The 25,041-nt window shown below is 40.2% G+C and overlaps 1 protein-coding gene across 4 annotated transcripts in view; it reads left to right on the forward strand.

Moving 5' to 3' along the window:
• Nucleotides 1-360: 360 nt before the first annotated feature.
• Nucleotides 361-25,041, forward strand: part of LPIN1 (lipin 1) — a 46,992-nt gene continuing 22,311 nt past the window's right edge. For 2 of the 4 annotated variants that reach the window (XM_077175083.1, XM_054630389.2), the window contains exons 1-11: nt 361-490; nt 10,046-10,246; nt 11,553-11,648; nt 12,858-13,195; nt 13,553-13,672; nt 14,785-14,892; nt 17,071-17,200; nt 19,574-19,883; nt 21,306-21,399; nt 22,738-22,925; nt 23,826-23,919. In XM_077175083.1, the coding sequence (XP_077031198.1) occupies nt 10,055-10,246; nt 11,553-11,648; nt 12,858-13,195; nt 13,553-13,672; nt 14,785-14,892; nt 17,071-17,200; nt 19,574-19,883; nt 21,306-21,399; nt 22,738-22,925; nt 23,826-23,919 (1,670 nt within the window). In that variant the 5' untranslated portion in view covers nt 361-490; nt 10,046-10,054. The remainder of the gene's footprint in view (nt 491-10,045; nt 10,247-11,552; nt 11,649-12,857; nt 13,196-13,552; nt 13,673-14,784; nt 14,893-17,070; nt 17,201-19,573; nt 19,884-21,305; nt 21,400-22,737; nt 22,926-23,825; nt 23,920-25,041) is intronic. The other 2 variants (XM_077175084.1, XM_077175082.1) reach the window with 1 other exon arrangement.

The following is a 25,041-nucleotide window of genomic DNA, read 5'->3' on the forward strand; positions in this document are numbered from 1 at the left end:
GGAAAAGCTTTAATTCCTCGCATTTATTTAAAGCGATAAAGCGTCTGACCCTGACAGACGTGTTCCCGATGGCGATGAATGCCAGGCTCTGGCAGCCCAAGCGACGCCTATCGCGGCCGTGCCTTTGCTCAGCCTGGCCCGAGCGATTCCCTTTCCCGCTCTCCGTTTTTCCCAGCTAGGAACCTGACTCGCCGGGATCACCCCACACCACGGCACCTCGGCCGCGGGATCACCCCACACGAGCGCGCCACGGCCCCGCCCCGGCCCGCGGCGGCTGCGGCAGCTCCGGCCCCGGCGGGCGGGCGGGGCTGGCCGGGCCGCGCTGTGCCCCCGCTCCGCCGCGCCTTCCCCGGGCCCCGCGCTGCCTCCTCCCGGCCCCTCCTCCGGGGCGGCACCACCGGGCGACCCCAGCGGCCCCGCAGCGTCCCGCGGTCGCGGCGCGCACAGAGGCGGCGGCGAGCGGAGCTGCGGGAGCCGGCCCGAGGCAGAGGTGGGTGCCGGGGCTCTGGCGGCCTCTGCGGGAGGAGGGAGGCCCTTCCTCCTCCGGCTGCCCGCGGGCAGGGCAAGCAAGGCCGGGAGCCGCTGAAGGCTGCGGGTCCGTCCGGCCTGGGCATCCTGGCGGGGCTCCGGGCGGCTGCCCGCATCCCCTTCCCGCAGCCCCTGCCCGCCTTTCCTTGCGGAGCCGCCTGGCTCTGGGCAGTGACAGCTGCCCCGGGTTGCTGGGCGCATCGTGGCTGGACACTGCTTTGTGCACGGGGTTAGAGGGAAGATGCGATGCTTTCCAGGTGTCCCTTCAGAGGGAGGTACCCTGCGTCTCGTCCCCCGCCGAGCTGTGTGAGCTGGCCAGTGCCCTTCTATGTGCTGCTGCTGCTGCTTCCCCTTTGGCTCTAGGAATTTTGCTTCTCTTTGCCTGGCAGCTGCTGATGCAAATCGCTGCATTGTGCCCCTGCTTCACTAATACTTTCCCTAAGCCTGAATAACGACAGCAGTAACAGGACAGAGGGATTTAATGTCATAGCAGAGCCCGGCTAGCAGCAATGCAATGGCTACATGGGAAACTAAAGTTTCAGATATTTTGTATTTTTTTGATGTTACCCCCCCCCCCCCCCCCAACAGTTTTTATTTTTCTGTTGATTACAATATCTCCTCTACCTTCAAGAAGCAAGGCTGAAAGCAAGTGTGTCTTGCGGGGAGGAGACAAAACACTGCAATATTGTTACCCCTGTCAAATAGAATTGTGTAGAGGTAGTATCCCAGTCTTGATATTGCAGACCATCTAGCAGATCATTTGTCTTTTCACACATAAAGTCGTAAGCCTTGATACATCTTTTGACATCTTATTTGGCTCCTAGTCTGGAGGGTGTTTAGAAATGGTTTATTTTCTGTGTAGCTTCATCTTTGTCTCTGCCTCTGCTGTCTCAGGAAGCAAACACTGGTAAATGCTTAGTGTACATACATAAGGTTTTGTTGCCATCAGTGCACTGTTAGAAGTTAGATAGGAGAACTCCTATTGCAGTAAAATGAACTTGCTTCCATGAAGAGAACTGGGAAAAAAGTGGGGAGACAGTGAAGGCAATCAGAAGGAAAATGCTCAATATAAATATGTTATGATTTTAGGCATGGAAAGTCATGGAAATAGCTTCTAATGGTTTTAGATGATTTCTGCTTTTCTTATAGCTCCAGGTCAGTAACCTACCTGATAATACCTGCTTACCTGATGCAGTGGGGCCTATTTGTAAGGGAGTTCGGCAAGTTTTAGTCTTTGACCCTTTTCCATACCTGAGCATGTGCAGATGCACAGATTTGTTTATCTGTGAGCATATATATACACATAGCAGTCATCAAAACCAGTTGAAATACAGTAAAAGCTTACTTTAAACTCTAAAAATGCAGAAAATATAGATTAGATATAGAGTCTAATGAACAAATTTGTTTTCCAGTCCTGTTGAGAGAAAGCATGCCAAGTCATGTGAAGTGTCTGTATAGAGTAGAACTACTGCTGTTTTTCCACTCTGATTTATGTTCCCTCACTGACATCAGAAACAGTAGCACAGGACAGCACAATACATGACTTACTATATTTTCTCAGCTACTTCAAAAGTTCTTGGTTTCAAGCATCAGTTTGTACTTTTAAATTTGTTGTAAAGTTTGAACTCCTTTATGCAGGGTCAGTCCAAAGGGGACCAGTCCTTCTGTACATTCTCTCAAAGTGTCTCCATGAGCAGGGAAGCACTGTACAGTTGGGAAGTTAAGGTACCTTGGTAAGTGAGACCAAGGGAAATGTGGAAGGTATCCCAAGAAGTCTCTGGGAAAGAAGTAGACAAGTCTTGAGATACGATTTCAGGACTGCCTGGAATTTCAAGAGGCGTCCCTTGTACTGTGCACTACTGACTCTTAGTTTCTCTCTTTGTTTGGTAGGAGCAATCCTATGGGTGTGTGGTGAGTCAGATCATCCCATTGGTCTAGCTAGAAATTATTTTTTCTGGCTTTAGTGGTGTTACTTTTCAGTGCTGACAGAAGGGCAAGATTTAGGAGAGTGGGGAGGTTGGTGTGGGGACTCTGGTTGTACCCTTCAGCTGGCCTTGAAAGAATTTTTCCTGGACTCTTGGGTACCAGTTTGATACCCTGACTGTGGGGTTTTGGGCCAGTTCGTTTGTTTGAACGTGGGGATTCATTGCAGACAAGCTTTGAGTCTTCAGTTTGAATTTTTGATTTTAGCTGCGCTCAAGAAAATACTCTGTCCTTTACAGGGACTTAATGAAGAATTGCACCAAGCAAAGTTTTAACTATTTGAAATACAGTGCAATACCAGAACCTGAGGAATAGTCATGTAATATTCAAAATCCATGTCTGTGAGTGGGTGGTTGGAGGGACAGGCAGCTTGGAAGATAAGTTTGACATTTGATCCATTTGACTCTCTGGCTGCTGTAAGAAGTCACAATTTTTGGCACTGGCCTTTGGTAACTTGGAATAGAAGTCAAATAGTTCCTAATAGAATTAAGCCCAGAATAATCCCAACCCTGAAATATTCTGGAGATTTGACTGGCAGGAAGCATAATGCTCTTTACTCTGGTGTAGAGCCAGCCACATTCTAAATTTTGCTTTCTGAAGTGGGACATAAAAGTGAGCTGCACCTGTCTCCCAACTGACCAGATGTACTGTCAGATCACCTGCAGGAATGTGGTCTGCCCCATGCAGCTGGGACTATGGGGAAGTTTGGAACAGATGTGAATATAATTGGACTTGGACAGAGTTTGCCCTCCTATTTACAGAACAACCAAAGTCACACTGCTCGGCAGAGTGCTCTGGAGTTCTCCCTCAGCAGCTTGTCCAAACTGGGGTCATGACTGCTTATGGCTCCCTTTCAGGTCATGTGTCCAGGTTTCCTTTCCCAGGAGAAAAGAATATGCAAGGAGAGTGTTTGTCTGTGTCTCACTTGGGTGAGCTTGGCCTGCTGCAGTTGGGATATACCAACAGTGGTAGACCTGCTTGCAACCAATGGGAGCTACACCCTCTGAGATAAAAGCCTCAGTAACTTGCCCAAAGTTACAAGGGGATCTTAGGAAAGTGAAGCTCTAAACTGAAGTCTCCCAAAGTCCTATGCAATGTCTTCATGGCTCCTCTAGAGAAAGTAAACCCAGGCTCTGATTTTACTCTGGAAAATGTACATCTTTGGGGTTCTGCCTGGGCACTCACTCAGAAAGGTAGGGTGGGAATTCGTGGCAGTGACTTTAGGTTGGATTGATAAAGGAACTCACAAATAGTTAAGAAAAAGGCTTTTGAGAGTTCTTAATGATTTTCAGTTTCCTACCTGAAATGGCTTAAAATACTAAGGGATTTGATTGTGGATGATCAATCAGCATTAGTGACTTTACTGTGTGTTGACAGCTTACTAATAAACAAAAGTACATATTTTTAAAAAAATAGAATGATAGTTATTAACAGCTTTTATAGTTAAGAAGTCAACATTACTATGGTTGTTGCACAGACATGAAGGGCTAAGCTTAATTTTGAAAATATTCATCTAGAGAATCTTCATCTGAAATATTTTCTTATCTTCCCTACATTTTTATCATGAATCTTTTTTAGAACATAACCTCTGAAACTGTTTTTCATGGTAAAGAATATGTCAATAGTAAAATTCCATTAGTTGCAGTAGATTAAGTGTTCAGTACTGCAGACAAAACTGAATTGTTTCAGAGTCAAGAATAGAAATACTTGATATGCAGTAAAAGAGTGTTCATAAACACTGACTTTGAAGTATTATAATTTACTTACTATTTTTTGTAAATGAATAATTTTACTGAAGGGACCACAGTCTGATTCCCAAATATAGTACAGTCTCTCAAGCTTTATATCTTCAAAACAGAAACCAAGGGCAGGTCAGGGGACCAGATGGACCAGGTTTGTAAAATTGTCATAGTTTCAGTGTCAGCAGCAGAGGTGCAGTGATGAATTTTAACTCAACACTGGCCCATCGATTTTTATCTTCCTTCACCATTTCACAACATGTATGGAAGTTCTTAGGAGGAAAGTTGATTTGTTTTGTGCTTATGCCCATCACTTCAGCCATGGACCATGGTCTCATCATCATATCAGGTATTAAAAGTGTAACTGAACTATGTGTCTGTATTTTTTGTGGGTTTTTTGTTTGTGCTATGTTTACCATTGCTGCAAATCTTCCTCTCCTGGCCTACAAAGCCAGTCCACAATCATAACCATAGAGCCTTAGAAAAGGGGCTGAAGGAGACCTAAATGTTGCCAAAACTCATTCTTGGTGACCATCAGCTAGCACCATGTATTCTCCAAAGCTCTGTAAAGCTTTAAAAGAAGGTGACTGCTTCTCAACTGGCCATGGGTGTAATGCCCAGTCCATCTTAGCTCCTTAGCTGTGCCTTGGAATTGCTAGGAGAGTGCTTATTGGCCTGTGTCTAAAAGAAGCAGATTTTGAAATTTACCAGAAGCAGATTTTGAAGTTTAAATAGATTCAGTAGAGATGTCCAGATTGTAATGGTCAGGTCTGTGATGGGATATGCGTTGATTTGCTGCCTTGGGCACAGGCAGAGCAACAATGTCTTTCCCAAGGGTTGCAGTTGCTTGTTCTTAAACCAGTCCCAGCAAATGTTTGTCCTGTTTTCAAAATGTTCTGCATTGGAAATTTCATATCTTCTGGAGGAAGTGTGGTTTACTTTTTAATTACCCTTGCAGCATGCCACCTCAATCCATTGTCTGTTTTTAGAGCATGTTGAGTAGCACTTGCATCCCTTCGTAATTTGGATATGCGTGGATATCTAATCTATTATTCAATAATGTTGTGGCACCTGATGAGACACCAGGTATTGCAAAAGGAAAAAAGGGCATTTAGTTCCTATGATTTTCAGTGTTTTATTTTGAAAATTGCAGTAAAGAAAGATGAAATTGTAAGGGGAGGAGCTGAGCTATGAAAAAATCCCCAGAAAAACAAGCAACCAAATCCATGCCACAAGGAGTACAATTACTGGTTTTTCCAGTGGAATTAGGACATAGTCTGGTGTACCTGTATGAAAGAAGTGGATTATCTAGATGACAGTGTGTTTGATCTTACTGTGGCATCCATCAGAGTGGGACTTTAAAGAATTATTTATTTTGTTAAGTCAATCTCTGCTAAGTGAATAAATCAGTTAATAATAAGGGAGATCACCAGCTATTTATTTTTTACTTATTTTTCCACGTGATGATAAATTCTGAAAAATGGCTGCTTGTCTTTAACAATCAAAAGGGTTGGAAATTTTCTAGGCTTTCTGGGAGGTGATGCTAGTTAGATTTACATTTAAAATTATACTAGAAAATACCTTTAATTTTATAATAGATGCAAAATGTAGAGCTGTGAAACATCTTCTGGCAAAGAACAAAACTCAAACCATTCGAGAATCCTGACAGAAGCAGTACAGACTGTTCTCACTTGCAAGCTTAGATCAAAGGATTCTGAATTTTCCCAACACGAAAAAATATTCTGTGCCGTGTCCACTAGCATGGTATGAGAGCAAGAGTTTTACTAAACTGAGTATAATGAACAGGCAGGCACTGGGGGTGTAACCCATGATGTAAACTCCTGTTTACTGCTGAAGTTGCTGCTGCCTGGTCAGTAAGTGAAAGACTTCTTGGAGTGGCCAGAGTGAAGTATTGCTCCAAAACCACATCCAGTCCCTCTGGGGTTTGAGGAGTGTTGGTTTCCTGGAGTGCTGACATGGCACGGATCAACTTTATATTCAGAGTACAAACTCACAAACCTCAGACTCCGAGCAATCTCAGCTTTGGTTGGCATGTATAAAAGGTAGGATAGAGGGCCTACAGCCATCAGAGTCTAATTTCTGAACTCTTCCCCATTTTAACTACCGCATCTTTTATTTCCTCTTCCCTACATATGAAAAATAAACCCATTTTTGTAGGTTTCTTGGGGAACTGGGGTTTGTGTGATCAGTCTCCCAGTCTGCCTTTGAATTCCACAATGACTTTGTTGCACATGCCAGGTCCAGCCCAGCTTGAGAGGAATGTCCACTACCAGCTCACAGGTGGAATGTGACACTTTTTTGAAGTGTAGGGGATAAGAGATTTCCACTGTATGGAAGGAAGCTGTGCTGAGCTATTTGGCCTCAGAGCTTGTGGATGGTGTCCAACTTTTCTAATTTGTGGGTATGAAAATAATCTTTGTGTCCAACGACAGGGCAGGCAGAGTAGCTAAGACTTGCTGTGAGCAAGAATAGTTGCAAAATTCTCTGTTTAGGATTTTAGGAGCCCAGCTGGTGTAACTTGTAAAGAGGATGTGTGAGTCCTCATGTTGGATTGTCTGCCCAGAACTCTCCCAAACAGTGGGGGCTTATAGACTGTCCCAGCAGCTCCTTCTCCGCCAAGGGAGTCATGGCTGTTTTGCACCTAGAAGTTTTGTTACTTCAGCAGACCAAGCATTAACTGGGGTGAGCTATACTGTGTAATTTTGACCCCAACTGTAGCTGTATTTGCATTTAATTTAGCTCCATAAGAAATGTGTTTGTTTTTGTGCTTTAGGTTGGAAAAATCACCAGTAAAAATGGAAGTATTTTTCCACGGCAAAGGGGTAATTTTAAAAGTTTGCTTATGTCTGTCACCCTGGAGGTTGAACTTAGATTTGTGCCTGTGTCATACCAACTTCTTTAAGAGTTTACATGGTGGCCCCCAAGAGAGTTAGGGGGCTAAGACCTTATGACTTAGAAGAAGAGGCCAAGAAAACTAGTTTTATTTATTTTTCAGAACACTCAGTTACTTTTTGGGGGGTATAGAGGAAACAGCGGGGATATTACAAGTCCACAATGGTAGGACAAGAGGCAGTGGCACAAGCTACTACAAGGGAAATTCAGGTTAGGTATGATGAAGAAAAGGGATACATAGGATCAGGAGAGCAGAAAGGTTGAGAAATCTCCATCCTGAAGACACTGAGGACTCTGCAGGACCAAGGTTGTGGGCAGCCTTGGGCAGATGTTTGGACCAGGTGACCTTTAGAGGTCTGTTCCAGCCTGTTGTTCTGTGACACAGCATAGGGTGTGGCGTGAGTTTCAAGTGCTGTTCCCTGTGAAACAGCTTGCCACTAGATTTGTATTCAGGAAGGTGATGTTTCTAGTGTATAACAGGAGCCCAGAAGTGCTGATACCAGTTCAGTGCTGGAGAAAGGAATATAATTGCCATGAAGTTTTTGTGTATTGGTTTTTCAGTAGGTGGCACTTTCTGGATGCCTGAATTGAGGGCTGTGCAGAAACAGCCCTCACTTCTCCAAACACTATTTAGGGATTATTCTTCCATTAGTAAACATCTGTCCTGGTTTTGGCTGAGATAGGGGTTTCTTTCTAGTAGCTGGTATAGTGCTATGTTTGGGATTTAGGATGAGAATAATGTTGGCTACACACTGCTGGTTTAGGTGTTGCTGAGCAGTGCTTACACTATTTCAAGGATTTTTGGTGGCTTGTGCCCTGCCAGTGACAGAGCTGGAGGAGCCAGCCTGAGAAATTGTGAGGGGACACAGCCAGGGCAGGTGATCCCAGCTGGACAAAGTGATATTCCATACTGTAGACCATCATACCCAGAATATAAACTGGAGGAGGAAACTGGTCATGGGCTGCTGCTTGTGGAATGGCTGGGAGCTGATCAGTGGGTGGTGAGTAATTACGTTGGACATCACTTGTTCTAAATGTTGAAATTCCTTTATTCTTTTTATTATAATTTATTATTACAATTTCTATTACTTTCTCCCCTTTCTGTCCCATTAAACTGTCTTTATTTCAGCCCATGAATTTTATCACTTTCACTTTTCTGGTTCCCTCACCCATCCTGCTCAGGATGGGGAATTGTTGTGAGCGAGTGGCTGTGCAGTGCTTTGTTGCTGCCTGGGGTGAAACCATGACAGCATCTTGTACACTGAATACTTAGAAAATCAGAAAAAAAAAAGAATTTAATAAACCAGATTTTTTTAAAGTTAGTGCCTAGTTTTAGTCTTAATCTTTTTGTGGTTTCATTCCCCAGTTGTCAGATGGGGAAACCGTGATTGCTTTTCAGGGACAATGTAGTGATGACTACCATAAATATAGTTCTTCCTTCAGAGCACAGTTTGTATCCTGACCCATGTATTGCAACAGAAGCAGAGAAGAAAGCAAAGCCTCAGTACACACGAAGTAGATGGACTTTTGAAAAAAAACAGAGGTGAACATTAGTTAATTAGAACAGCAATGCATGGAAGAAAACTGCCTTAATTGTAGCATTTCCTAAATTTCTGATTTTTTTTTTACTCTAGTGCTTTCATGGTATTCTCTAAATGGTCTTGTTTATCACTGTAAATCAGTTACATTTGGAGCCATTTTACAGCATCTCATACATCTTTTTTGTTGTTTATGAAGGGACACAGCTGAAAGAGTCTCTATTGTAGCAGATGCTGCTGCTGTGCAGTGACTGTCTCAGGCTCTGAGCTCAGTTCTGTTCTCATCACCATCAATAGGAGGGAGTTTGGGCATTGCCTGCCCTGCAACTGTTACTTTTGTTGATGTCCAGGTGCTGTAGTACAGCCTAGCAAAGAACTTGTGTGTGAGTCTTATGCTCTCTCCTGTGTGCACAAGGACTTTGATGAAACTAGTGTCTTGGAATCTGCAAGAGGGGCTGGAAAAATAGTGAAAACAATAGACACTGGAAGTGTTTAAAACGTATGTTGTTCAGGAATGTATCTGCTTAAATTCACCCATATTTTGAGAGCCATTGAAAAACTTTCTTATCTTTTAAACATGTCTAAATATGCATCTTAGTCATTTCTGGGGGACTAAATATATTGAACAAGACATGTATTAATAATGTGGAAGCAGCAGACTAAATGCTAAATAAATGTAGGAGCAGGGGAAATTAAGCAAAGCACTTCAACCATCAACATAAGTGTAATTTTTAATAAAACTGCAGATACTGTTTGAAAAGGCTGTTTGAAACAAGAACAGTAAAGGTGAATTAGGAAACAGTTCAACCTTAATGCATAACTAATGTCTGAAAGCATTATAATAACCTTTTAATGGGAGAAATTGCTGTAAGATGAGAAAATAGACTTTGCCTTTAGTGTGGTACAAAATTAGATATGCTCAAAGCTATTCACTTGCCCTGCCTTAAAAGCCTGTGGAAATACACAAAAAAAGTATTTCTGGTGTTGAGGGCACAATAAATGTTAGGAGGAGATGTTATTCTGGAAGTAATGGATTTCTCCTCAGAAATAATTGGAGTCATTTGAGCTTCAGAGTCTCAAAGTTTGACAGTGGTTTTGAATTGAACTGATTTTAATGAACTTTTGAAAGTTGTTACAATTTTCTGACTTAAGAGGTCCCTTTTGTTTTCAATAGCTCTCTACAAACGTGCTGTGAATAAATTAGGTGGGAAATTCTGATTCTGTGCAAAATTGTTAATTTGTGAAACAGGAGAATACCCCACTGTGGGATTCTCTATCTCTTAAATGTCTCCAAAATACAAAGCAGAGATTAAAATCCAATTTGTTCCACCTTTTGCCTTTCAGGTCCAAACCATGAATTACGTTGGACAGTTAGCAGGGCAAGTGTTTGTGACTGTGAAGGAGCTCTATAAGGGTCTAAACCCAGCCACACTGTCAGGATGTATAGATATAATTGTTGTACGTCAGCCAGATGGAAATCTGCAGTGCTCCCCTTTCCACGTTCGCTTCGGGAAAATGGGAGTTCTACGTTCCAGGGAGAAAGTGGTAAGAAAATGTGACAATTTTTGTATGTCCTGTCTGTGAGTTAACTGTAATAGCATGGAAGTTACTGAAGTTCTTTGGTCTGCTAGTTGAGGTTTTCTTTAGACACCCTTTATAAAGAGTCTGAATTAAGACAAGCTTCAGTTAAAATGGTTGTTACTGATTCTTGCAGTTCAGAGCATAATTTGTAAGACATTGACTATAATAAAAACTAGAACTAGCCGTGAAATTTGTAATATTTGTGTTTAATAAAGCAAAATTTCAAATGTACTAATTTGAAACTATACTAGATTTCATTAGTGACTCACTAAAACCCCTTTCTTTGTTCAATGACATGTTCAATGATAGTTCTGAAAAGGGAGATATTAGTGAAGTAGTATTTTCAGATAATAGAACCTTGAGGTTAATTGAAGCTAGAAAAAAACAGTGAGGATCTTGAAATAAATGTAACTAGGCTGAGTGACCTGGTAGTGTATCAGATGTGAAGTTACCAGTGTGACAGATTATTTTAGAAAGTAATTTTTCACTCAATAGAGTCTAGGTTCTAATGTAGCTAGAATTTTCAGCAGAAAGATCCTAAAGTCAGCATGGACATTGTTCAATTCTTACTTAGATCAGAAAGAAATTCCAATATTTAGAATCGGTAAACGTTGAAAGATACTACTGTGCCAGTGATGTACTGTGTCCTGAAAAGACTTGTAGACTTGTGCAAGTCTCCAAAAGATTTACAGTGAAAATGGAGTTAGTGGCAAGCATGGTTATAATCAGAGAGAAAGATCTTCCTGAGAAGAAATGGAGATAGTTAGGGCTGTACAGTGATATGATAAATGTGTGGAAGGAATTTTACATTCAGGAATTGAATGTAGAATTATTTTTCTCATTTGTGCTTCTCATCGTGTAAAGAGAAGTCTCTTTAATGAATTTGAAAGACAACATATTAAGACAACATATTAACATAATAATTTGCATTTGGAAATACTTCTAGCACAATTAAAAAATAGGCTATGAATTAAAGGAGCAAATAGATTTGTGTGGCAAGTGAAGCATTCAGAATTGCGTTTAAAAAGATTCAGAACTTTATGTAGACTATAAACCTTTCTGAGTAGAGGAGCAAGATATCAATGAGCTGAGCAAGTTAGAATAACATTTTTGTAATTGATTGCTTTGTGAATGGGTAATGAAAGAAAAAGAGTAGGTCAATATTTCCTGTTTATTGTAATGTTTCCTACACTTCTCTGAGAAGCATTTGCCCAGTGCTAGCAGCAGGACTATCTTTCTTTCATATAGGAATATATTTATTTCCTTCCAGGTTGACATAGAAATTAACGGAGAGGCTGTAGATTTGCACATGAAACTGGGAGACAATGGGGAGGCCTTTTTTGTGCAGGAAACAGATAATGATCAGGTAAGAGTCAAAATGACTTTTAATTTATTAAAAATCTGATGCTGGCTCTTCAGAGTCACTTTTGAGTTTAGGAATCTTGTTGGAAAATATGCTTTAATCCATTTTATAGTTTTGAAAGTTTCTGGACAATTTTCTGCTATGGAAATTTAATTCTATGGTGTTACTTTAGGGTTTTTTTTTTAATTGCTGAGATTTGAAAAAGCTGAAGATAATCATATAAGTGAAAAGTAAATAATTTGCATGCCATGTGTGAACAGAAAAATGCAACTACAGAGTTCATGTGCTTCAAAGTTGTGTGCAAGAGATTAATGTTCAGAGACCTGTTTATTGCAGAAATCTTTAATTTGAACATATGCACCAGACTGCCAGTAAAAGTGCACATGCTCTGTAAACATCTGTGCCCACATTAATTCTGGTGCTCCTCATAAACATGATCTCACAACTGTTATTCATGTGGGGCAGTATTTAAATGAGAATGTCTGCTGTTGAACTGTGGTTAAATACTGGTCCAAATAAATTATGGTCACGGTAACTTTCAGTAGTCCACATGTAATGTAATATAAAAAAAACCTTTGCAGGCATTTCTCTTCATACATCCCCAATAATTTTTTTCACTGTCCGGAGTAGGATGAGTGTTCAAATTTCTGTGCTTAGTATGATATTACCAGTTTCAGGTGAGAGTTTGTGAATGTGCATCTCTATACCTTTTTTTTTTAATTTTTATGTGGTAACAGTTATTTGGTGACTGTAAACTGCTGGAAATATTTCCATGAATGTCTAGAGATGTATATATGATTGAATAGTAGGGTGTTTGTGTGACCTAATTATAAACCATTGACCTATCTGACTACTGTCTGTCATCTGTGTTGTGAAGGGGAATTTTATTTTACAGAACGTTCAGGTTCTAAACTAAGATATTGTTTTTGCTCTGTGTCTTACATGAGATGGATAGAAATGTATGCTGTAACCTGGCCATATTAGATGCCCAGATGATGCTGTATTAAGAATATTGTCCCTGGTTTGTCTAAGGAGATGCAGCTATGGAAAAAATTCTATATGCCATAGGAGCATAATGAGCATCCAATGTCAAATCCTTGTTATTTTTCTGAGGAGTAACTAACTAAAATTTTGGTAATTTGCGTAGGTTGCTGGTTGTATGACTGGTGAAAGTGCTAACATGTTTTATGATTTGAATTTTTTCTTTTCCAGGAGGTGATTCCTTATCATCTCTCCACATCTCCCATTCTGTCTGAGGGAACTGCCTTAATGGAATCCCAGCTGAAGAGGAATTCCGTAGACAGGATACGAAACCTGGACACCAATGCATCCTCACAAGTCCCACCCCAAGCCCATGGATCCCAGCCTTCGACTGAAACATCTCCAGTCTCTAGCTCTGTGAAAAAAAGGAGGAAGAAGAGGAGGAAGTCAACTCATAAAATAGACAGCTTAAAAAGAGAAGACACACATGGAGACACGTCAGAAGATGAAGACATGTTTCCCATAGAGATTAGCTCAGAGGAAGAAAAAGAGCCATTGGACAATTCAAGGTATCATAGTGGAATTGAGATATGTAATGAAAACCTGGGTTAATGTTCCAGTCTATGCCTTCTAGCAGTAATTTCTAAGTCAGAACATATGGCTGATGAAGGTGTTACTTGAAAAATAAAGCTTTAGGCTAGAAAGCTATTGGGAATGTTAGTAATTAAAGTAATGAAAATGACATTAAAAACATAAGAATTCTCTGTGGTGTTGTGAACTAGATGGTTTGAATCAGGTAGCATTTCTTTATTTCCTTTTAGTTCAGATTATGTTAATTCTTCTCTGCTATAGGGTTTGTTAGCTGAGGTATATGAAAATTCAGTAAGCAAATGTTTTTTAAATGTCACTTCTTTCCCCCGATTTAGGATCCCTGTTCCAGATGTATTTGTTGATGATGTATCTGACATAAAGGCTCCTGCAGTTTCTGTGCTTTCTCAGTCTGCACCTTATGCTCATTCAGATGGAGAATGGTCACCTCTTCAAAGGTACTTTTTTCTGATAGTACAGTTCTAGATAGTACCCTTCTTTTAATTTTTCCATTAGTGTCTTCTATGCGAGTACTATATGAAGTCTCACTAAAGATTTGGATATCAAACATAGTCAGTGACCATTATTAGATGAATACTTTTATATTTTCAATAAGATAGTCTACCAAAACATCAGGTTGGCTTTGTCCTTGATACAGCAAATGCATAGATAAAAATGCAGGTCCATAAATTCTGAAGAATGTTTTTATCTGCTAATGTCACTGTTTGCATATAAATACTATAGAGAGGAATTATGTTTTATGCCATCTGAATGTTTGCCTGATGCACACACCCTGTAAGGGCTTTAGTGAATGTAGGTTTATAAGTCTTCAGTATTTCAAGTGTAATCCTTTTAAAAATTTCCCAGGATAGGAGTTAAATATATTTTTTTAAATGAATATGAGCTTTTCATGTTGCTTTTCACATAGATTTGATATATTTACTGTGTGAAAAGAACACATACAGTAATTTGCTTACTTTTTCCTGTATGTGTATTTATGTGCATGTGAATACCTTTCATGTCAAAACAGAGCAGTTTGGACCTCCCTTTTTGTGTCTGTCACAAAGGGACAAGTTTTTTCTCAATGCATTGCACTATAGTTCCACTTAGGTCTGTGTGTGTGTGCCCCATGCACATGTGCTCCACATCCCCCATGCAGACTGCTGGAGTGCAGCAATATTCACAAGACCTTGTCCTAACAAGTCTTACCTCAATATCCTGCCTCTGTAGTTGAGGGGCAGAGGAAGGGAGTGAGGAGATTATTTCAGGGCAATGGCTAAATGGAACTGTTTTGAATTGCATTCTGGAAGAAACATTGTTCAGTGCCTGTAAAGCTTAATGTGACTGGCTTCACCAGGCTGCTGATAGCATTTGTCAATACCCTGCCCTTTCGATGGCTTTTGGAACTGTGTGTTCTGTTTGTTTCTTGATTGCAGTATCCTGGGTTTTGAAAACTCTCAATGTAAAGTCAGCATTTGTGTAACTAATACACAAAGAGTTTATGTTAATCAGCCCTCGTGAATATAATGACACCCTGTCTTTCTTTCTCCCCACATGCTCTGCTGCCCAGTAAGGCTATAGATTGTAAAGGGCAAACCACTCTCCTCACTGTTCCAGCAGATGGAGGCCTATCTAACTCTTGTCCTCAACAATCTTCTCACTTTTCTCTTCCAGACAGGTAGAACAGTTGTCCTCCCTCTTTTCTGGACTGCTTTTTAATCCTTTTAACACTTTATTGCATTTTTACCACACTAAGACTATGTGAACTGCTGTTGTACTTAAAGCTGTACTTATTGCTAACCCAGACATTTGAAAGTGACATTGGAAAGCACTTTCTCTGCTTGCTTCTTTGTGTGCATTGAGTAGCAGCAATGATGAACCATGTAGTACCTTGATGAACCATCCATTGAAGGAGAATGGCTGAAACAAAATTATGTCAGTGAAAGCCTGGTTAAAAATAAGGTTTATTAAGATGATAAAAGCCCCCAAAAGGAAGAACTTAGTGAATTCATTCCTCTGAAGACTGACATTTCCACATATCATTTTACAATCAGTGTATATTTTGATGACATTTTTATCCCATGGTTTTCCTGAGTTGTTTGCTTGTGCATAGATTGCTGAAAGCAAAACAAAAACCTCAGAGAATAAGTGAGCAATAAAAAATGCAAACCTTGTAATGGGAGGAGCCCCGTGCCAAAACAAAACTCTCTCTAGGCCTTTGCAGTAGTGTAGGATTCCTCTTTTCTACAGAGCTAAAAGTGGATACCAAGACTTTGTGTGTTGTCTTAAATTCAAGAAGTCTCAAGATTCTGCAGTCAAGCTCTTTCACTCCATTAAGTCAGTGGAGAGAGGTCACAGCAACGTTAAAAATTTAAAGTAGTAGAATATGACCTCTGCAATTCTCCATTAATGCTGGGAAAGCTTTGAGTAATACATCAGCCTAAATTACTCATTGCTTATATCAACATAGTTGCCATACTAGATGCCTAAAGCTGTATCAAAATTGATAACACCATTCTATGATTTTACCTTTACATAAATTCCTCATGTTTGATTTATTCTTTATCTTTATCTGAATATACTGAATATCCACACGAGTTTGGCTCTTTCATAGAACTGTAGAATCACAGAATGATTTAGGTTGGAAGGGACCTTAAAGATTGTCTCGTTCCAACCCTCCTGCTATGGGCAGGGATATCTTCCACTAGGCCAGGTTGTTCAGAGCCCCATTCAGTCTGGTCTTCAGGGATGGGAAGTTCATACCTTCTCTGGACAACCTGTGCCAGTTCCTCACCACCCTCTCAGCTTTTTGTCAGCAAACACCCTCAAGTAATTCTTCCCAGGGCTGCTCTCAGTCCATTCTCTGCCCAGCCTGTGTTGGGATTGCCTCGTCTCAGGCATAGCACCATGCACTTGGCCTTGTTGAACTTCATGGAGTTAGGCACTTCATGAGATGGAAGCCTTTTGTTTTTAAGAATGAAAGTAACTCAGTTTGCACCTTTGATTTAGGAATGTTATGGATTCTTTTGTTGCTTTTAGTTTTTTAATCGGGATTGGATGAGTATACTGAGACAGGTTACGGCTCAGATAAAAAATGCAAGCTTTGTTCAGGAGGTTCTGGGGGAGATTCTATGACCTGTGATATGCAGAAAGGCAGAGAAGATAATCTGAATTTTTCCTTCTGTTCTTGAAATCAGTGATTCATTATTTATTAATGACTGACTTGACATCACATTCTTGACTTCACCACATTAAGAATATGCTATAAGCTAATAATTCACTAATTAATTTATAAATATTTATTATCAAGTAATTATCAAAACAAAGAGTTGAATATGTTTCAACTGAAAGGGCTCAAATTCTTTGTGTAGCTCTCCTGCTTTTTTCCATATAAACATCCATCCAATCAATGGTTGAGCTGAACAAGTTAGAAAGGAGTCAACTGGATTTCTTAGATTAAAGTATTACTTAGTCAGGATAAGGTGTCTTGTTGACGTGAGTAATTTCTGCACTTTGCATACATTATTCATCTGCTGCTGGTACCATCCCTATTCTTTTTACCATGCAGAAAACCAAAAACCTCCTGAAATCAGGTCCAGTGTTCTTGTTTTATCTCTTTCAGCCTCTTAAATACTACTTCTCTGACAGCACTTACTGAAAAGGGGATGAGACCTCTGAATGCCAGTGTAAGAGGATCCTGAACTTTTCAACTATTTTTCTATGCTTTCATACATTCAGTTGGTTCTTGATTATTTCAGTCTTCAATTCCTTGTATTGGTGGACATTAGTTTGGAAAGCACTCAGTGCTTTGTGGTTACTTTTGCTTTTGTAACATTTTTTGTTTGTTTTTCTTTAGCCCATCAGACTCACGTCCTCCTACTCCTCAAAGTGACTCAGAATTAGTCAGTAAACCTACAGACAGAAGTGGACTGAAGGATAATCCCCACATGCACTGGGCATGGGGAGAGCTACCCCAGGCTGCAAAGGTATCCAACATAAGTTCTTTAATTCCTGCTAGCATCTCTTGTGCTTTAACAGGGCATGTGTACTAAATCTACTGCAGACTGATGAAGAGGAAATGGATCCTGGTTTTATCTAAAATTACAGTGTTTTATGTAAGATAATTTAATCCTTCTCCATAGGAGGTATAGGAAAGTACCTTATGGCATGGATATTCTCAATTCTGATGATATACAGTAGAAAATGAAGAAGTAACTGAGACCCAGTCTTGTAAATGTTAGTAGCTTAAAAAACAGAAAAAATCAAACCCAATGTACTTTGGTAAATCACTCAAATTCATAAATTACCTTAAATTGAAATTAGATGCCTGGTGTTAGCAGTCAGATTCACAGAAATGAAAATGGTCTGCTTCAGTACAAAAGTATCCAGAGGCACCTGCAGTTCTGTATCTGTGGATGTGCAGACATGCTGTTCTCTTGGCTGATAGGACTGGCTTGGTGCCTGTCTCCTCCTGGAGCCATTTGTCCCAGTTAGGTGAGGGATCTGTAGCCAGCAGCCTTATTTCCAGTGCTGCACAGAGACTGTGGGCAGCTGCCCACACTGCAGGCTGGTCAGGTGCTGGCTGGCTCCTTGTGACAGCTCCTGAGGAGTGACAGCATTCACATTAGAGTATGCATGTGCACCAGGGTATGAGAGATAGAGGTCAGGTTTCAGTGGAGTGCTGCAGCTATGGGGGCTGGGATAGTGCAGAGTTTGGCACCTCCTGCTGAAGGCTGGCTTCTCTGCAGAAAGAGCTGCAGGAGAGATGGGCTTACATACAGTATTAAGAGGAAAAATTGCTGCTTTGCAGGCCAGGGAAGTGGGCATCCTGTTCAGAAAGAATTCTATGTTCTGGTGGTGGTATCAGAATTATAATGGCACAATTGTAATTTTTTGTAATTAATTGTCTGTTGGTAATTAGTGAAAAAAGGAGGAGTGGGAATCCAGAATTCTTAATTTCTTTAAAGGAGCTCTGGCCTCTTCTTTTAATATGTCAGTGGTGAGCTGTTTCATCACCTCTGCACCGGTCTCTTCCCTGTGTACATTACAATAAATTTGGGGGCTATTTTCTGTTGTATTGCACTAAGTAGTTTATTTAGTTGTTTTGCACTGGGTTCTTATGTTTTTCTTATGTATTATTGCACTGATAAGTATGTTTGAATCCTCATGGGATTCTCCTCTGATATCACATGGTGTTTCCTCTCCCCTAAAAAAGCCCTGGTGGAAATGGTTTGTCCCAGATTTATTCCTCCCCTCACCCCCTCTTCACTTGTATCCCATTGGCTGTGGCCCCCTTCCTCCTCCCCCTTTCCCCTGAGCTTAAAATCCCCTGGGAGGAGATCCCTGCTCTCTTCTCACCTGTGAAGTCACCTCGACCACCTGGTATCTCCTATCTAGGAAATAAAATAGGACTTTGTTCCCAAGAGGAAAAGAGCACTTTCATCTTCTGCTTTTGTCCTGTGTAGGATTGTAAGGGCTAAGGTCCATTAAGCAAGCTGGATTGGACCTGAACAGCCCACCAGGATCAATCTTAGGATTTTCTGCTCAAAGAGAACTGATATAAGTGCCTGGGTCCATGCAGGAGTTCCAAATTGGCAGTTGCAGTTTAGAATGGAGGGTTTCCTGCTAGGAAATTTAGGTGTATCTTTCATATAGCATTCACACACCTTGGTGTGTATGGCAAATCTTACTCCCAGAGGCTTTTCTCTCTGCAGTCCCTGTCTATGTCCCAAGCTATTCTGATCTTGCCATACCTGAACTGGGAGTCATACTTTGGCTGCTGTTGAACTTCATGTAAGAGTTGTTTGTTTGCTATGACATGAAGGTTATAGCAGCTGTGATGCTACGGCTGTAGTTCAGCTCCTCTCTGTCCCTCTGTAAGGACACTTCCTGTCCCACACTCAGAGAAGATCTGGAATTGTTCCTATAAAGTGATTTAAATTCTAAATCTGGGGATTAGACAGTGTCCTGGTGCCTGAGACCATCTTGATTGTGCAGGGACTCCAGTCTGTACCCCCTTCTTTTGTTTGTCAGGTTTGCCTTTTGAGGGAAAGCCAGGATTTTCACAGAAAGAGAGGAAGGCAGGGTGAGAGGTGGGATTTGCGGATAAATGGAAAATGAAGACTGTAGAGCACATTGCAGAACAAATTATTCCTGGCCTCGAGATGCAAATGAATTTTGCGCAAACACAGCAGAGAGGTCTTTTGCATATTGCAGTCTCTGTCTCAGTGGTGGCTTTCTGCTGTAGTTGGTCATCCTGACAGTCTGATCTCATTGGAGCGAACAGAACAGGTTAAAATCTGGCTGTTGTGTTTTTTAAGGGCTTTTCTTTGTAGTGATCTGTTAATTTTTCCTCACAGGCCAGTTCTCTGCTCAAAGCAAAGGAACCCAGCATGGCAGATGTAAATCCTTCTGAAAGCACTCACTTTCGGGTCATCCAGAGTTCTCCTGTTGAGGAGTTTAACACAGTATCTCCTCTGCCTGCCCTTGGACAAGCAGATGCAGCAATTGCTGGTGAAACTGAGCCCTTACCAGCTGAGACAAATAAGCCAGAGACAGATCTGCCAGGAGCAGCTGAACCCCCATTGCCTGCAAATGAAGAAATAAAGCAAGCTGCAGCTTGCTCAGCCCAACCGACTGGCAAGATGGATTCCCCTTCCAGAAAGAAAGGTAAAGGTGTTGATCCTGCACTTTTATATGCATGACTTTATCTTCAAATTTCCTGGTGATAAAGCATCTTATTGCCATATAAATTAATCCATGGCCTGAAGGCACTTTCAGATCAGAAAAGGAATAAGCCTTCAAAACCCGAGTTGTGCATCAAGCTGTTCGCATGAGATATGTATTAGAAGATTCTGAAGGTCTGAAGTTGTTGGCAGCTCCGTGCATATGAGCAAGACTACAAAACTTGCTCCATTTGACAGATTCTGGGATTTCACTTTTGTGTATTAGCAGACTGTAGATCTGCTGGTTCACCCAAGTGATGTGTGGCTGGTAATTGTGGAAACTCTGCTGTAGTGCAAAGTAGTAGTATGTCTTTTGCACAATGAGCAGATTTGCCATAAAATAAGGTGCTTTTGTTTTACATGCTTCTCAGTTCTATGTAGTACATATCCTGTCCTGAATATGTGAAATGCAACTTCATCTATCCTAATTTCTGGGCTCTATTTCCATGGTATTTTATAACAAGTGAACAAGTGTTACAGTCTTCACATGAAATTTATTTGCTTACAAATGTTCTGTTTTAGAGCACTGATTATAATTATTCCATAATTATGTAAGCTCTGTATAAGCCTAGTTTGTGCAGCTGCTTTTTAATCAGTAAACATACAAATTTCTTGGCCTCTTCCCCATGCATTCCACTGTCTTTGAAAACAAAAAATGATGTGTTTCTCTGCTTACTATTCAGTGCTTGTGTAGATTTTCTGATTGCTTTTGTGATGTTTAGTGTTGGAAATTGAGACAGTGAGAAGTTGTGGGTTTGAGAATGAATCCAAATTAGTTTTTGACCTTACAGTGGTTACTTATCTAGGTCTACTGGCAACAAGAGGACAGTGGTTGGTCCTAGTGACAGGCCTAGAAGGGGTGTGTTGTATGTATACATACATCAGCTGTATGTGCTTAAAAGTGAGTTGTCTCCATAACGAGCCAGTTATAGCATGTTAGTGACTATATTTTAGTCTGTTGTTTCCCTTTTTCAAGGAGAGGTGTAAGATTAGTTAATCAAAGATTAAATGTTCTGACTGCCATACTGTGATAATGGGACTATGTAAATACTTAGTAGGTTTTCCTTTTGCTGTTTTCCTCTGCTGACTTCTGATTCACAGTGGTTTTGTCTGGGATAGGGAGTCTTTGGCATGTCTCAAAACTAGTCCTCTGCTGTCCCATTTTGTTAATTCATAGTTTGAACAGTGTATATAAATTACTTGTTTTGAGATTTTTGGCAGTATCATTTTGCACAAATACAGTTCACAAACTGTTATAACTTTCTGGTTTCTTAGTTTTAAAATGAATAGCTGAACAGTAATAACAGCTCTGTATTGTTACTCAGAAAATATGATTTAATAGGTTTATTTCTTCTGTCCCTTACAGACAAACGGAGCCGGCATCTTGGTGCTGATGGTGTCTATTTAGATGACCTCACTGACATGGATCCAGAAGTTGCTGCACTTTATTTCCCCAAAAAGTATAAGTCTTTTTCTTATATTTTTACTTTTTAAAGAGCTCTTTTCATCTTCCATATTTAGATCAAACTCTTCATTGCCAGCCAGATAAGATGCCTTTTTCAGGGTTCAAGCAGAAATGAAGGTAGAAGGAAAGTAAAATTTTCTCGAGAGGAATATTAAAACTTTTGGAAGGTGCTGCATTTTAGCCTGAGAAAAGTGCTTGCAGATGGTTTTCTGTTTTGGTCAATTAAGCATCATATATTGATTGTGGATGGTTATGTAATAGACACTGATGTTTGTGAGTGTTAACTCACATGTCCTAGGAGAGTAATTGGCCTTGGGATATATTTATCCCCTGTCCTGACTTATTACCATAAAGAACATATCTTACTGTTAACAGTATTAGCAGAAAATTATTGCTCTAATGTGGCTTTACTGTGGTTGATTCACCTATAAATATGAATGTGAGAAAATAATTTTTGGAAGATGAATGACAGAGTTATATATGAAAAAAACTGCACCCTGAACATACAACTTCCAACTTGTTCTGATCTTTATTGGAGCCTCTTGCAGCATTTATAGTTGTCTTTCAACATATACTCTAGTCACTTGATGAAAGTCATTGAGCAACAACTAAAGCAGCTTGTGTAATTTATTTTTCTTTTTTTGCTTGCTTAAACTCAGCTGCTGTAATATTAGCATTTCAATAAAGCTGAGAAGGATTAGTTATATGGGGAAAATGTTGGATTGAAAATTTCTTTCTCAAATGCATTCATATAATTCTGAAGTGGAAAGCAGAGTTTGATGAGCTTGAACTTCATAAGATTGATCTCATCAGATTTTAAGTAGGTATAATAATTTATTGTTTCTGAAAATTTAAATCCTAGTAGTTTACATGTGGAGTGTTTTATTTATAGATACATGACACATAAATACACAAACATACACATTGTTTGTGTTTAACTATCAGTTTATATAGTTAGTATAAATATAATAATAAATTTACATGCTTGTTCTTGTTCCTGTGTGGGAATAGTTCTACTAGTATAAACTCTGCTTATTATATAATTATTTTGTCTATTAAGATTATACAGTTTATTGTCTTATTTTCTTAGCTCTTATAAATAAGTGGGCTGATTTAATTGCAGTTAATTATAAACATGCCTAGTTTAGACAAGTAAGTAGAAGCAATCTAATATTGGACCAAGACCTATATTACTTTGTTTTGTTTTGCTGTAAAACTTAAACAAAGGTTTTTCTTTTTTTTTTCCTTTTTTATTCCCTAAGCTTTACTTGTTAAATGGAGTGAATTTGGGAATGAACACATGAAGACTGAATTGCTGATTTTTTTGTTCCAGTGGGGATAATGCCCAAAGCAGGAGCACGGCTGACGTGGGGCCGCGGCCGGCCAGCCACTCTCCGCAGTCTGTCGGGAGCTCGGGCGTTGACAGCGGGGCTGAGAGCATCTCGGATGGAATCCGGGATTTGCCCTCCATTGCCATTTCTCTCTGCGGAGGTCTGACTGAGAACAAAGAGATAACCAAAGGTACGGGATGACTGTGTGAATTGCAGACGTGTGCTGGCAGCTGGGTTTGAGCTTCCCAGCCTGAGGCTGCAGAGCCCTCCTGTGGCTGTGCTCAGCACTGGCTTGAGAAAATAAATACTGGCCATGTAATGATAAACTTCCTAGAACCTCTCATGATTTTTAACACATTTGAACAATCCACTATATATGACAATTTTTGGAAGTATTTCATTGGTATTTTTACTTCCTGATAGTGCTTGTATCACAGTAGTCTTAATGATACTTTTGCCACTTAGTACAGCATATAGCTAGGAAATTCACAGCTCTTAGAGTCAGGAGTGAAAAAGGTGGTCCATAAATGGGGACATAAGGAGAAGGAGTTGAAAAGTTCAACCTGATTCCTACCCTACCTCCAGTTTCTTGTGTAACATTTAGATAAATCACAATACTTTGTGCCTTAAACTTCTAGTGGCATAATGTGAAAATAAATGTGTTAACACTTGCACTTTCTGCAGTAATGTGGTATCATAAAATCATATGAGCCTGATGCCACACAGACTGCTGCTCACAAGCTACTTATTAAAATGTTTCAAATATCCTGTGATTTATTTGAGTCATACTGTCATCTGAATCACTTGTAAATGACATAATTTTTCTAAAAGGAGATTTTCCTCCCTCGCAGTTCAGTCCCTGAGCTTTCACTTTAGCTTGTTTTTTGAAAGGAAAAACACCCAGAAACGAAGAAACCCTCATCTTCTAAGATTGAGAGTCTCTGAACAACTTCCATATTGCAGTTAAATCTCAGTACCCTTGTAATGAAGGTGTAACCAATGTGTGTAAGAGGTGCTGAGAGGTTTAGGTTGGCCCATCCCAGGCATCTATAAATGCATGCTTTACAAATGCAACTTCTTTCCCCCACAGAAGAGTTCTTAGAACATGCAGTAACATATCAGCAGTTTGTGGACAATCCTGCTATCATTGATGACCCTAACCTTGTGGTTAAGATTGGAAATAAGTAAGTATATTTCATATTACTGTTGTAACAAAGACACTTCTTTGTCACTTCAGTGCATTACATCAGTATAACTATAGCTGAAAACCAGGTTTTGAATGTTTGTAGCTTGGATTCATCTAGAAAGAGTCAACTCCCTAGTAAATTGAGGTTCTTCTAGTTACCTTTCCTCCTTTGAATTGAAAGTGAAGAGCAGTTTCAGATGACCTGTTACTGACACAATTTGAATTTCAAGAAGCTGTTATTAAATGCTAATAGTATTCACATTCAATTGACAGAGTAAAAATGAAATACAATGTGAACTTGCTAAGGCTCACCCTGAGCCAGTTTGAATTATTAATATTTACAGGGATACATCAGTCGGCTTCCAGTCACTCAGTACCAAGCAATTTTTTTGTACATACTGAATATTTTGCTAATATGCCTTTGTGGAGGCATTGCTTTTCAAGATTTGTCAAACTTCACCCAATGAATATGAGGCTTCCATTTCTGCAAGACTAAGACATTTTTTTGTATGTTTGTATTGTTGGCAGTGGGACAGTGCTGTGATCTAAGCCAGATGCAGCTTTTTGGGGTTTCTTTAACTTGAGAGTTCCTTGCACCTTGCAAACAGAGGAGAGATCATGGCTTTGTGCTGCTCCAAGAGAGCTTTGGCTACCCTTGGTTACAGCCATGGGTCATGCAAGGCTAATGTACCAGGTGATAGTTTTTATTGTGGTCAGCCTCATACCTGACCTCAGCTCTCTGTGGTCTGAGGTGAGCCACTCATTGCTTCCCTGACACTGTTCTCTGAATCTTTTGGTAGTATTTATCTGCCTGCTGAATTTATTGGGAAGAGAGGTGACCTTAGTGAGGACCTTAAATATCATATTCTCTTAATGTCTTGTGAACTTCATCTTCCCTAGATAATGGATACTCTAATTGTCTTACTGTCTGCAACAAGGGTTGAGCCATGTTCAGTGTGTAATAACAGGAGCTTGACATCCTACAGACTACAGCCCCTAAGTTTTATGTGGCTCCTTGATGGAAAAACAGTGAAAAAAGCTTGCAGAAGTATGGCTTATGCTGTGATAAAGAGGAATATAATAAGGACTGTAGCTGGATGGATGCAGCCAGAGTGTTGTG

The sequence above is a fragment of the Agelaius phoeniceus genome, chromosome 3, assembly GCF_051311805.1.
Source record: "Agelaius phoeniceus isolate bAgePho1 chromosome 3, bAgePho1.hap1, whole genome shotgun sequence".
Lineage (NCBI taxonomy): Eukaryota > Metazoa > Chordata > Aves > Passeriformes > Icteridae > Agelaius > Agelaius phoeniceus.